Below are 13,429 nucleotides of genomic sequence, written 5' to 3' on the forward strand. Positions count from 1 at the left end.
AAATTCCAATGATTCAGGCCGCAAAAGACGAGACCATTCAGGGTGTTTCAGCCGGAGTCGAAGGGAGAGACATGTCACTGGTTCACTCCCCAGCCTTATCACGTGGCTCCGCTGGAATGCGAACCAGCGTTGATGGCAGGTCGTTGCGCAGTTTCTCCACATTCTTACTATCCGATTTGGGTTCGCAGAGTCCGCCTGCCTTGCCTATTACAGGATAAAGATCAGTTATAGAATTCCCAGGTTAGAAAAAAGTAGCGCTTACTCGACGCGAGGGTGATGGCCCTAATGACATTATCCCAGTTGGAAAGCACGTATGCAACAGCTAATTAACAGAGGGTACAGTTAGCGACCGGCGAGGTCGAATCAAAATCAAGGGACAGGTAGGTCAAACCTTCGGTGCCATTTTTCAGCGTGGAGATCTTACTATCCAAAGCTTGCATCTGAATCGCCAATGTTCCACTCAGATCGCGTAGTTGTCGCAGGTTCTCTAGCTCCGCCTTTTTGGCTGCAATGCGGGCCGATAGCGCAGAAGATTGCTGCGATTGCGAACCACTGGGCTGGCGCATAGATGAGGCAGGAGCCCCTGGAAGCATCGAGGTTGGTCGGGATGAGTATGCCATGGCAAGTTTGTAGCGAAATGAAGAAGCAGATACAAAGAACGCGATCTTTCAAAGTCTTGTTTTGTACCTGTTGGACAACTCAGGTGTGGGCTCCAGTGGGGAGGGAAGCTGAGTCATCCAAACAACCGGGCTAAACCAAAAGCGGACAAATATCAACAAGGGCTTGGCATTTGACGCTGTTTACCTTCTGTCTCTCTTTTTGTGTCAACATACTCAAGACCCAACACCCTCCCCAGCACACACCCAGTCATTTCCTGGTGTGTGATCCGTGGAATCGACTCGATAGATATCAACTTCGAGATTATTCCACCTGCACACCAGGATTGCTTTTCAATCTATCTGATTACGCAGTGGTCGCTGCCCCCCTCCTCCGAGCCTACATCATGGCTCGGTTGAACGACTATGCGGCTCCTGCCGAGTCCATCGAGGCCTGTAAGTTTGCGCAATCTACCACTGTATTAAAATGTTCGAGCTAGTAGTTGACGCGGGGGTCTCTTTGTTTCTATTTAGTGAAGCGACGATTTGTGCGACAAAACCGTGAGATCGCGAGGGTGAATTCCTTGCAATCTCTTCGTATTCGCAGCCTAGAGTCAGAAGTATCACATCTACTTTCGGAAAATGTGTCGCTTCGAAAACAGGTCATCAACCTTACACAGGAAACCGAAAGACTGGAAGCAGGGAAAATGCTGCATAATGGAATATATGACATCAAATCCAAGCTAGACGCCAAACTAGCCGAGTTGAGCAACCTGGCGGCAGATTTGGGCTCATTACCCCGCAAGGTGGGCAGGCTTTGCGACGACCAGATCGATAGGCCAAAACAGGCGGCAGAGTCGAGACCTAGGACAGAAGACATGATGGAAGGCGAGGATGGAAGGCTTCCTGCTATTATTGAGGACAAATATTACCCTCGACAGACTTTAGAGTAAGTATCTTGGAGGGTTTTGAGCCACTTCGAGTTGCTAACACCTTATCTAGCCCCCAGGAGCTCGACAGCTTGGTCCACGACGACCACAGCATTCTAGATTCTCCGCCACAGTTCAGCTTTATGCCAGATGAAGGAGATGCACCCATTGAGCATTCAAGCCCATCGCCAGAATCAACATTCAGGGGCCAAATCAACGATGATATACCCGAAGAACCCGAGCCATTTCTGCCTGCAACTCTCGAGACCCGCAAGAAGAAAAAGAAGTCGAGTTCGATCATTGCGCCTGAAATTAGCCCCGCGCCAACAGATCGGCAACAAAGTCCACCCATCGATACAACACAGAATACAACATCGGTTTCAACGAAGCGCAAATACATACCCGAAGACGATGACCAATTCACGTCCAATCTTGATGTCGACGATGATGAATTCCAATTCACCCGGCCCAGTCATAGCCCGAAAAAGAAAACGAACCTATTTGCAGATACACAGCGAGACCAGTCCCCCACCAAAAATGTTGAAGTGACAAGAGGATCAAAAACCCCTGTCCTGTCTATGCGGAAGGTCCTAGAACCAAGTATGTGGTGCTGTCTTTTAATCCTGCCCCCTACAATGAGTGTAGCTAACAACCGGAACAGAGAGTGCAAACTCCAATCTAGGCTCTCCCAAGAAGGCCCGCATGTCTTCGCACCAGGACTCTAAGCTTATGCAGAGGTCCACTAAGGGTGACGAGAATAACAACTCGCCACAGAAAGTGAAGGATGTCGAGAAACTCAGTGGCAAGACTGCCAATCAAAAGCCGCGAGTGTCCAGAGTCGCCCCTTCAAACAAAGAAAAGCGCGCCAGTCGTCCTGCCCCTCCCCAGCCGGAAGAGCCATCCCTACACCAGCCATCACTGTCACCGCATCCGAATGCAGTGAACACGGAAGAGTCTGCGATTCGGCCTTCCCGACGTCGTGGTGCTGTGGTTAGCTATGCAGAGCCTAACCTACGGGACAAGATGCGCCGCCCTACCAAGGAAATGATCGACGCCGTTGCACTTGGATCGCGAAGATCCTCCAGTTTCCAGGCAGGTCGGGATAGTTTGGACGGTGCAGGGGAGGGCGCCCAACCCCGTGACACCCATCCTCATCTTCCTGCTGATTTCACTCTTGCGGCGCAGAGTTCAGATCTGCCGTCCGTGGATAGCTCAGAACAGCTGCTAGCAATGGTCTCCCGGAGGAAACGCAAGGTTTCGTCGGCCCCGAAGGACGGCAGTGATGTGGGAAACCCAAGTTCTGGCCTTAAGAAAGAGATCGAGGACAGTCTCGCAGATATCTCCGCCCATGTCTCACAAAAACCATTGAATTCGAAGCGTCAGACGCGACGTCATTCGTCAAACCCCCACAGTACAGCTGCAAACATGGCACAATACGACATCGACCAGATTGAACCTCAATCGCCAGTCGACTCTCCGGAAGATGAAGATTCATTTGGACCGGGATCAAACGGTTCTACAACGGACGCCGGTGATGTCAGGCGTGGTCAGCGCGTTGCTGCAAGGAGAAAAAGCATGATGGTATGAAATCCGCTTTTGCTTCACATATGTACAATCATTATAGACCGGGCCGGGCTGCAGTTATGTTTCAGATACCCCTCACTGCGATCCCGATCTTTTCAATCCAAATTTCATTATCTTGTCCATCTACATGTTTCGAGTAGACCAGTAGCTCTCAATGACCATTCAATCACCACAACGCATCTAGCGCGCCGTAACAGGATCTGGTATGCTTCCCCCTGACACCTTAACCATGTCGCTGTAAAGATTTCCTGCATGCCACCCACCGAATGGAGTGTGTCCAGCGTCGTGCAAATGTCATACACACCTTGCATAGACATAGACCCGTCAATCCTAGCCAGGATGACTCCTATTGCCATGCATGATGCATCAGGCGCTAAACCAAATCCCCAAATTTTGCATTTCTCAATTCCATCTTCCCTCTCTAGCCTTCCCTGCCACCCAGAAACCACACCCAAAAGGGAAATCAAGATCAAGTACCCCGCGCATGAAGTTGATTTTGATTTTGATTCCTCGACGACTTCGGCATCTTCTCATATGCATTCGGACTCGGCTTCCGGCGCTGGCGCTTCGGTTTCGCTTTGGATTTAGATTTGTGATCTTCGCCGCAACTCCCTGTGTGCTTGTGTTCGTGTTCGCGCTCGTCCCGCGCTCCGTTATGTGAGTGTGTGTGGCGAGTCCGATTGACTCTCGCGGTGCGTCGGTCGTCTTCGCTCTCGCTGTCGCTCTCCGATGAACTTGATGAGGATTCTTCTGAGCTACTTTCTCCCACTGGTCGGGCTTTGTGGTAGATGCAGCATACTGGTGATGGTTTTGTTAGATTGTTTACTGGCTGCGGGGAGGAATTGGGGTTACATAGAAGATATAATAGATAAAATGGAATGGATACATACCTTTTGAGCTCTTTTTGCCCATTCCCTCGTTATCTACGACATCTTCACTCCATCTGATTCGTCGAGAAGACGAGGTTGTTTCGCTGGTGTCGGTTGGTGTTTCCTCTGCGCGTAATCTGAGGGTTGGAATGTGGGTTGTTGAGTCTTGGGAGGACTCTGTTGTGGTTCGGAGTGGATTTGAGCCCGTTGGCTGGCGTGTTCGAGACATTGTGATGGGGAATAGACAGGGGATAGAGTGAGGTGAAGTCCAAGAAGCAAAGAAAAGAATCATAAAATCAGTCTGAAGGCAACTGACTCTCCAAAGTCCCGTTTTTTTTCTGATGATGCAACTGATAAGGATTCACCGCCTTCCGATCTAGATGTACAACAGTCTACATAAAGATTAGTTGGCTGATGCCCTTGAGACGTCTTTTTGGTAGTTCTATTATCTTTCTTGGCCTTTTAGATGTCTCTTTAAGATGTCTTTAATCATGGTGTAGTTAGATGATAGGTGAAAAATGACCCAAGGCTTGAAAGTACGGTCAGATTACTCTAAACCTACGGATTGTCCCCTTCACATCTTTGAATTGAAGGTATTTTTTGATCATTTGACGTTAAAAAGCTATCAAACAAGCTCGTGCCTTGAATAGGCAAATTACACATAGGATAAAATTTGTAAATCCGTTCGATGTAGAGAGCCGTGATGCACCAACCTCGAACCCGCGCCGCCTAGGGAATGGGTCTATCTCGCATGCCCGATAGCCAACCAAGGGGGGTGGATAAAAAAAAGAAAAGATAAAAGGATAAATTCACACACATTTTCCAGAGCAAAGCCTCCTATGTTGCAGCAACACATGGCCCCCCATGGTCTAGAGCTCGTAGAAGGACCAGCCATCAAGGCCATCATTCTGGGAGGTCAACCTTGATTCTGGCTCATGTCCAGGGGAACCAGTAGCGGCAGCAACAAATTCGGTGCGTAGTTCTTGGTCCAGTCATAGCTCATCCTCCTGATCCATCTCCGATGGCTTCAACAGACCTCCGACCTTCATGGCTCGGTCGCGCTCGGCGACCTGGGCATCGCGCACGGCTTGTTCCCGTTCTTCCGCATACAGCTCCGCGTTATCATCGGAGAACTCTTTCAGGGAAATCAAGAAATCACGAAGGTGAGTCTTGAATTTGTTTAGATCATCGGTGTAAGCAAACAATCCAAGAACAAACTGCTTGATTTGTGCTCTGGGGAAAAAAAAGTTAGTACGGGCCTGCATGGTTTCAAAATTGACACCGAGGGAACTTACTCTTGAAGATTACTGAATGCATTCTTGAGCAGACTTGCGATGTGCTCCTGCAAGAATTCCTTGTTTGAAGTTCCAGCCGGGGCTTGATCGGGGGAGTAAATAGGCTCCTGGATTTTGCCAGATTCCACAAAGTAAAACATACGTGACAAAAGCAGGGCCTGCGATTTGAAGCCTAAAAAGATCATGTAGGTAAGTTTCTTGCTTCGTAACCAGGACAAAGGACGTTACTTACCAGCCTTATGGTCACTATCCGTGAGGACAAAGAAGACGTCCTGAAGAATTGCAATATAGAACTCCCGGAAGAAAATGCTCGAGGTTTGCGGGTCAGTTTCGGCCATGTTGTTCATCAGCTCCAGGCACATTGTAAGACCAGTGTTCTCCACCTCGCGGTTGTCATGCTTCGATGCCCACATGCATGAATCGATAACAAACTTGAACTGCGCAGCATCGAGCTTCAGAAGTGCTTGGAAACAGTACAGGTTGACAGCTTGAAGCAGTTTGAAGAACTCGACACGGTGCTCAGGGTATTCGTGGAAGTCCTTGTTGATCATTTCGAGAGTGCAGTTGAAAACACTGTCCATGATGGCTGGGATCTTATCCTCCATCAGATTCTAATTAACTCGTTAGCAAGGTACGATGTGCCGGGTCATCAAAATAAAGGGATTCCTAGTCATCAAGCTGAACAATTAGGGAGAAGGAACATACGTGAAGCTTGTGGATGATCGTAGTCATGGCGTTCAAGACCTCGGCCTCTCGTGCATCGGGGACGTTCCGGGCATAGTCAATCAGCACGGCTTCCATGAGCGGCGGTACCATGCTGGCATTGACCATCTCAAGGTCATCTGACTTGTCCACGTAGGTGTCGATGAGCTTTAAGATTTCTTTCTTGATCGTTCGAAGTCCCCGGACCTTGGGGGTTTTCGGGGCGATGGCTCCTACTTGGGTGTTAGAGACAAAAATGGAATGAAAAACAATTGGGGTGTTCATCAACGATGAACTGGATTACTTACCATCACTTGCAACAGCATCATTAATCAGCTGACTGGCAGCACGGTACATATTCAACATGTCGTGATAGATCCGGCCAATCTGAGAATAAAAGTAGGTACCAATCGAGGAGCAAGCTGAAACATTAGTCTTCATGATGTTTCCGACAATCTTGATGGTGTTAGCATCTTGAAGAATGGCCGGGTTTTGGTTTGCCTCGGCGATAATCTGATCCCAGGCAGTGTTGGGGAGCGCCATGAGGTTCTCGGTCAAGCGGTCTTGGAGACCCTTTTGGCCTTGAGCAGAGATCATGTAACCACAGGCTTCGTAGAAAGTATGAATCTGTTGTGGGGAAAGGTCCATGGTAATCTTCCTCATGTTTCGGACAATTTCCTCAATGAAAGGTTCACTTTCACCAGGTTGGAGCGCCACGAAGTGCCGTCTGCACTTGTTGGCGATCTTGATGAACGTATCGCAAGCCATGTCTTGAACACCTTCGTGTGTTTCGTGCATAAACTCGAAAAGCTTGTTGACTACCGTCTTCAGGAACTTCCAGTGAGCCTTCAAGAACCGGGGATATTGTCCCACGATGTACATGATGTTACTCGCCACCACGGCTTTGTTGTCCTTTCCACGTTTCTGCTCTGTGAGGCCAAGAAGATCCTTGATTACGGTTACCAGGAAGCGTTTCTCGGTTTCCTCGTTCATGGCTCCAGAGATGGAACCGATAGCCCAGCACAGCGTGTTGCAGTTCACCCACGACCATTCGGTTCCATCAACCTGCTTAGACAGTTTTTCAATCATGATGGTCTCCGTATCGACCACATCCAGATGGGTCAGGTAGACCAAGCACTCGCGTATCGTCTTGTAAAGTTGGATAGTATCGCTTTCCTTGACGAACTCGCGCACAATTTCACCCTCGTCGTTTTCAACAACCAAGACCTCTTCTGGGCGGACCATCTTCTCGATCATGACGGTGCGAAGGTTTGTTAACACAGTCTCGTACTTGTGCTTGCGCAAGGGGTAGTTTGCTAGGGTAGTGGGATTGGGGGCGCCACCGTTGGCCAATCCACTAACGCTCATGGATACCAGCGGGTTGATGTCGGTAATTGGGAGTTGCTGCATCTCTTCGTAAAGTTCCTGCACGAGCCTTGTCCAGTAGTCCAAGCAAATCTTGAACACCTCCCGATCTTCGATCTGACTGACCCGAATCAGATAGAAATGTGCGTGTGTGAGGTAATCTTGGTTAGGCAACTTTTCGATGAGCTATAAAAGAAAGTAGAGAGTCAGCCCAAAAAACAAAACAAAACAAGTGTTGGAGAAAAGAAGGGAGCATACATCCAGGTGAGCACTGAAAAAGCTCGAGAGGAACAAGGCCAGGTTTGATACAAACTCTTGGTCTCTTCCATTACTCATGGCATATGTCTGCTTCAGGTCCAGAGACAGAGGAATGACATTGGAAACAGTGGTGAGGGTCTCGGTGAACATGTGCACCAATCGTTCGTCATAGTTGTAGGGAGTGCCAATTTGCAAGCCACCAATCTCGGTCAGACACTTCAAAGTCACATTGCGGAACTCGGGCTCTCCGAGGAATCGGGTGAGGAGAGTGTTGATAATCGGGGTTTCGAAAATGTAGCCCAACGGGATCCAGTTCAAAAATCGAAGGAGAGTTTCAAGGGTCGCTTTCACCAAACTGGGCTGGTTTGCAGTGTTGAGAACCTCGGAGCACAATTGGAAGATCGACGCAAATTCCGAGGTCATAGAGGTCTTCAAGTTCCGTGCTTTAGCCGAGGTCATTTGATCTTGCGAGAAATCGAAGACTTCCTCTGACAATAGACGGAGAATGGTCATGTTATTTTCACAGATCGACAGGCTGGCATGGCAAGAAGAAATGATCTCGTTGATGAAGGTGGGCCAGTTGTGCGGCCATTCTTGCTTTAGAATGGAGACGAGAACGAGATTGAGCTTGTTCAATAGAGGGCGCTCCGCTTGGATCTTCTCTTCGGATTCGGAATTCTCGAGAATGAATCTGACAATAAAATTGCGGATACCTATGAAGAATAACTTTAGTATAGGGAGACAAAACCACGAGGTTATTCTAGTTCTTACCCTGACATTGGTCTCTTGGTAGAACCTTCCACCGTGTCATGATCACATTGTCCAAGACTTGGAGAGCAATGTCTATGAAGGTTAGCAAGATTTTTTTTTTCAGGCATTTGAAGGCATTTGGGTGAGTGGGGGGATATTGCCAAAGACTCAAAACACACATTTGGTTTGAAGGTATGAGGCCTCTTGGAGGATATTGCCCACAGTAACCCAGGCATCGGGATTTTGTTTGAACTGAAGAGCACATGGATGGTTAGCTTCTAATTCATGGGGTTGCAAGAGGGACTGCGCGCTTACTTCGGTCAAAGTCTGCTGTGCTTGGTGTTGCTAGACACGGGTTATGAAAGTCAGTGTTACTGTTCCCAGAGCTTCCCGGAGAGGAGATAGAGAGAATCCATGAATTCTGCAATCCTAGTGTGCCATAGATGTTTCCAAACTTACCACGGCACCTTTGCCTTCAAACAAAGCTCGGACCGTGTTGTCCAGCTCTTGTACCGAAATCGACATCCCGGCGCAGGCTGGCGATGTCGCCTCTGATGACGGAATGGGGGGTTGAGACACGAGAGTCAAGAGTGAAGGTTGATGGGAACCGCCTTGATAGGATATGGGGGTGCCAGGGCGGCTGCAGGGCAGTATCAAATAATAGAGGGGGAATAAGAAGCAAGTGTGATCGGTGGGGTAGAGATCCTTTAGAGGGGTTGGGGGGTCAGCACGATGTCAGGATGAGAAATGATTGGATGGGGGGAATGAGGAGGAGGTGAGTCCAGGTCAAGGCTTACCAGACTCTGAAGGCAGTAAAAAAAAAGCACGAGATTGGGGGTCAAAAAAAGGAAGCTATCGCAGACTCTGGCGGTGAGAGCGCGTTGGATTGTTTGAACTTGGATCTCTTGGGGGTCTCGTCGAGGTCTTAGTCAGCACAAGCTCTCACTGCCCAGGTGTCCAGGTGGGCTGTATTACATATGTACCTATGTTGTAGGTAATATCCTATTGGATCCATAACTAGTTAGTTAGTTTATTATTATTGTACATTGTACATTATACATTTTACATTATTTATGAGAGGTGCTATTATTGAGAGAAAAAAGTGATAGTGATAGTGATAGAATTCTGAGCGTTGGGCCGAATTAGGTGCCCACAGTTCATACACATATCTAATATGATATTTACATTTTAGTATATATAAGAAGATAGATAATCTAAAAGTACGAGGTCACTATATCCTCCATAACACTACTAGTTGTATGTATGTTGTATGTTGTACTTGATTAAAACAAAGAAAAAGTCGTCTAAACTCAGGGAAAGCGCCCAGAAAGACATCCGTGCTCAGCCGACTCCTGTGATTTTAGTTCCTTGGTCCTAGCGCCGCGGCACGCTGCAGTCATCAAATAATTCCCGAGATGGGCGCCAGATCCATGAAAACCTCAGGCTTGAGAGGAATTTTGGACAAAGAGGATCCGAAATAAGATTCAAAAAGGAGAATTTAAAAGTGAAATATATTATAAAATATACCCCCAAAGTCATAATAAAAGTTGTAAAATACTTAAGCGCATAACCGCCCTTATGCGCGGAAACACCGCGTACACGGGCGCCAATGGCGAATGTGGGCAAAAAGAAAATTGGAGGGAAAAAGAAAAAGGGAAGGGAACGCGCGCAGACAAGTCCAAAGCGGATGGGCCATGTCTCAGACCCGCGCCTCACGAAAACAGGACTGATCGCTTCTCCGATTGGATGTTGCCCGTGACGCCGTCATTGCCGATCGCGCGTCAACTTCCCCTTTCCCTCTTTTTTTTTTTTCTTTCTTAAGTTGGCGATTACAACTCTTTTTTTATTATTTATTATTATTTTATTATTTTGTACTTTTCATGAAAAAGACAGAGAGAGAGAGAGAGGCAGAGAGAGAGGGTCCTAGCTCGGTGTCCTTCCTTCTCTTTTATTAGTCTCTGTTCCCCCCTCCCTCTTCTCCCCCATTTTCCGTCTCTTCCCTTCTCCTTTGGCTTTCTCTCTCTCTCTCTCCCTCTCTTCTTTATATTTGAGCCTTTTACCTATTTCTTCTTCATTCATATTCTCCATTTTTTTCTACATTTTTTCTCTATTAAAAAAAAAAACACCACCTCGTTGATTGCTCTTTTTCAACACATATCTTTTGTATACTATCTTGATAATCTCCCGATCTTCTCGCCCCACCTGACTTAACTTGCAATTCCAAACATCTCTCTCTCCCCCCAACACAGGGTTGACTAAGATATTGGAAGTACTCTGGTATTCCCGGGAATTTGAAAGCTTCTCTTCAATTTCTCATTGAAATTCATATTTGGGGGCTATCTCTTGGCAATTGAGTTGCAAGTTTGCCTAGACCCATATACTTGAATAGTCTCCTGCACCTCTCGGTGTAACCTCAGCTCTATTCTTTGTGTTCTCTGGTTCCTTTTGTTTCTGGGCTTCCTATCATGACGGCTCTTGCTGCTCCAACAGTCATGAATGGTAGTCATGACTCGGGGGCCGAAACGGGGACGGAGCACAGCCCATCCCGATTCACTGCAGTTAATGGCAGGGAATCCGTGAACTCCGGGAACGGGAATGGGAATAGCCATGGGCCAACGCCCAATGCTATCTCTAACGGAGAACGTGCACCGACCCAGGAAAAGACCAATTTAGATCACAGTCATCGAGATGATCGGGATGAGCCTGCCAATGATCAAGAGAAGTGGTCACAAAGATCCTCGCCCAGCTCTCAAAATAAGAACAAGAGAAAGAGATCAGAGTCCCGAGAACGAGATTCCGCGAACGCCTCCCGGAGCCCGGTAAACCGACCTACCGAGAGTAACCAACCCAATCTGAATGGCAGCATGCCAGGATCGGTCTCGGAGATGGAGCGTGGCAATCATTCTGCAACACCGTCTCATCGTTCCGAAGGCAATGATGCAGGCCAGACCTCCGCCAATAGTCCTTGGTCAGAATATGATTCTCAGCTGATCACCCAGGCACAACGGGCCCAGCAAATTGATGCATCCGATGCCCACCTAGCAGACGCTCTTCAACGCGAGACAGGCCAAGAAAGATCCATGACAAATCGCTCGACCCCCGGTGCTCAACAACCGTCCTCTCCTAGTTATGTGCCAGATCGGCATGGAGCAATGCAGGTGGCACCAAAGAGAAAGCGGGTATTTAGTAACCGAACGAAGACAGGCTGTATGACCTGTCGTCGCAGAAAAAAAGAAATGCGATGAGCAACATCCGGCGTGTAAGTCTACTCCTAATCGATCTAGCCCCCCTGGTCTTTCTTTTGCCTTTATAAACCATTCCCTGTCCAAATTCAAGTGGAGAAACGACATTAATGATGCATTGTAGGCAACAACTGTATTCGTGGGGGCTTCCTATGTGAAGGGTATTCATCCCGAAGCACCTGGCAAAAACCATCTAATACAAAAGCCCCGATCCCTTTGCAATCCAAAGAAGGCTATTCAGACATCAATGGCTCGTATATGCAAGAAACACCCCGACACCAAGACCGGCCTAACATAGTGGAGCATGTCGACACGACAAAAATCAGGCCCCTGGTGGTGGAGGAGAATGACCGACCTGTGCAACAATATAACACCAGCCCAACAGTTACACCATCCAACCATGCGTGGTCAAAACAAGGTTGGCCAAGTGCCGGCCCTGGACCCGGGCCCAGTACCAGCCATCCCCCGTATCCGTCTGAACCCATGGCGAAAGTCGTCGATTATCGGGAAGTTCCACCCATCCATGAGCTCTCACGGGAAGGACGTCCCAAACCTGACTATCCGGTTATCTCTTCACTCCGAGACCTCAGTCATCCATCTCATCCTAAATCCAACATGCCCTTGTTCCAAAATGGGCCCGAGCAACGAACATTGCCCGCGGCGGCTGTGGATACCCATAGTCCTCAGGCGCAGGCTCGGATGGCACTTAGTATCGAGCATCAGCTCTCTGGCCGTACTGTATCGAGTGACGAGACCGAGAAGGAAAAAAATGCTTAGAGGCAAACTCTACCGACCATTTGACGTCCACCTCGTGGAAGAAAGAGATCGTTGCCGAGGCGCACTATGGAAATTTAACAACGCCTGCAATCCGCTCAATGGCATCAGTTCGAAAGAGCAAAACCGCCTCCTGAAGGAGATCATCGTGCCCCCGGCATCCTCCATTGTCAACTCACCAGCTGGAACCGGCGTGGCTCGCTCTGCCGGATCCATCGGTCAAGGGGCGGTCGTCGAGGCTCCCTTTAGTTGCCATTACGGTTATAATCTCCACATCGGGGAAGACGTCATGATCTCGGAGAATTGCCTGTTTGTGGATGACTGTGTCATCCGTATCGGTGCTCATACCTGGATAGGCCCCAACGTCAAAATAATTAGTTCAACTGCTCATCCCAACATGCAAGAGCGCAAAGGCTCGCAAAGTCGGTATCAAGGTCGCCAAGTCATCATTGAAGAAGATTGTTATGTGGGCGCGGGGTGCATCATCTACCCAGGGGTTCGTCTTGCCCGTGGCGTTTATGTGGCCCCAGGAGAAATTGTCAACTCGAACATTGCAGGTTACATGTTCCAGGGGTCAAAACCTAGCTTTGCCATGTGAACCAAAAGGCGTGTACTGATTTTAGACGTGGAAATGCCGAATGACTTTCTCCTACGGTGTTGGATCTATCAACGCTTATATATCGGGAGAAGCAAAATTATGACCTCCCGCATGAATTTTTTTTTTTTTCTTCTTTTGATATCCACTGTCGTTGACGAATGGTTTTTCTTTACATTTGTTTGTTATTAGCGTTTTATGCGGCGAACTGGACGTCATCTTGCAGTCTATATACACAATGCCTCTGCATCATCTACCTCAATTCAAACTCGATTCTGCTACAAAGTTTTATACTTTTATACCTGTTGATTGCAGAAAGCAAATGTCTGATACACTATCCGTTGAGCAGAGACAAAAAGAAAAGCATGAAGAAATTAATAGCATTGTAATAAGGGGTAATCGTTAACAACCAAGAAAATGAAAACATCATGTCACATAAAGGGGAATCTATCCAGCTTCGAGTAGCATTT

At 48.0% G+C, this 13,429-nt stretch overlaps 5 protein-coding genes across 5 annotated transcripts; 2 read left to right on the forward strand and 3 right to left on the reverse strand.

Moving 5' to 3' along the window:
* Positions 1-82: 82 nt before the first annotated feature.
* Positions 83-620, reverse strand: N7516_010738 (DASH complex subunit DAD2; the record flags this gene model as incomplete). Its single annotated transcript, XM_057223456.1, has 3 exons — positions 83-204; positions 263-322; positions 392-620. The coding sequence occupies 3 exons, from the start codon at positions 618-620 to the stop codon at positions 83-85; spliced, it is 411 nt and encodes a 136-aa protein (XP_057070677.1).
* Positions 621-1,003: 383 nt separating this feature from the next.
* Positions 1,004-3,112, forward strand: N7516_010739 (shugoshin family protein; the record flags this gene model as incomplete). Its single annotated transcript, XM_057223457.1, has 4 exons — positions 1,004-1,052; positions 1,131-1,545; positions 1,599-2,125; positions 2,187-3,112. 4 exons carry the CDS (start codon positions 1,004-1,006, stop codon positions 3,110-3,112), a joined length of 1,917 nt encoding a protein of 638 aa, XP_057070678.1.
* Positions 3,113-3,578: 466 nt separating this feature from the next.
* Positions 3,579-4,207, reverse strand: N7516_010740 (PPP1R11/YPI1 family protein; the record flags this gene model as incomplete). Its single annotated transcript, XM_057223458.1, has 2 exons — positions 3,579-3,907; positions 4,000-4,207. 2 exons carry the CDS (start codon positions 4,205-4,207, stop codon positions 3,579-3,581), a joined length of 537 nt encoding a protein of 178 aa, XP_057070679.1.
* Positions 4,208-4,970: 763 nt separating this feature from the next.
* On the reverse strand, positions 4,971-8,873 carry N7516_010741 (exportin CRM1; the record flags this gene model as incomplete). Its single annotated transcript, XM_057223459.1, has 10 exons — positions 4,971-5,211; positions 5,274-5,445; positions 5,506-5,884; positions 5,979-6,208; positions 6,284-7,526; positions 7,599-8,311; positions 8,370-8,441; positions 8,528-8,600; positions 8,664-8,693; positions 8,808-8,873. 10 exons carry the CDS (start codon positions 8,871-8,873, stop codon positions 4,971-4,973), a joined length of 3,219 nt encoding a protein of 1,072 aa, XP_057070680.1.
* A 1,940-nt stretch (positions 8,874-10,813) lies between these two features.
* On the forward strand, positions 10,814-12,962 carry N7516_010742 (uncharacterized protein; the record flags this gene model as incomplete). The annotated part of the gene is made up of 3 exons (XM_057223460.1): positions 10,814-11,555; positions 11,715-11,947; positions 11,976-12,962. The coding sequence occupies 3 exons, from the start codon at positions 10,814-10,816 to the stop codon at positions 12,960-12,962; spliced, it is 1,962 nt and encodes a 653-aa protein (XP_057070681.1).
* Between the last annotated feature and the right edge of the window lie 467 nt (positions 12,963-13,429).

Source organism: Penicillium verrucosum (genome assembly GCF_028828655.1).
Source record: "Penicillium verrucosum strain IBT 35672 chromosome Unknown utg000004l_segment0_segment0, whole genome shotgun sequence".
Lineage (NCBI taxonomy): Eukaryota > Fungi > Ascomycota > Eurotiomycetes > Eurotiales > Aspergillaceae > Penicillium > Penicillium verrucosum.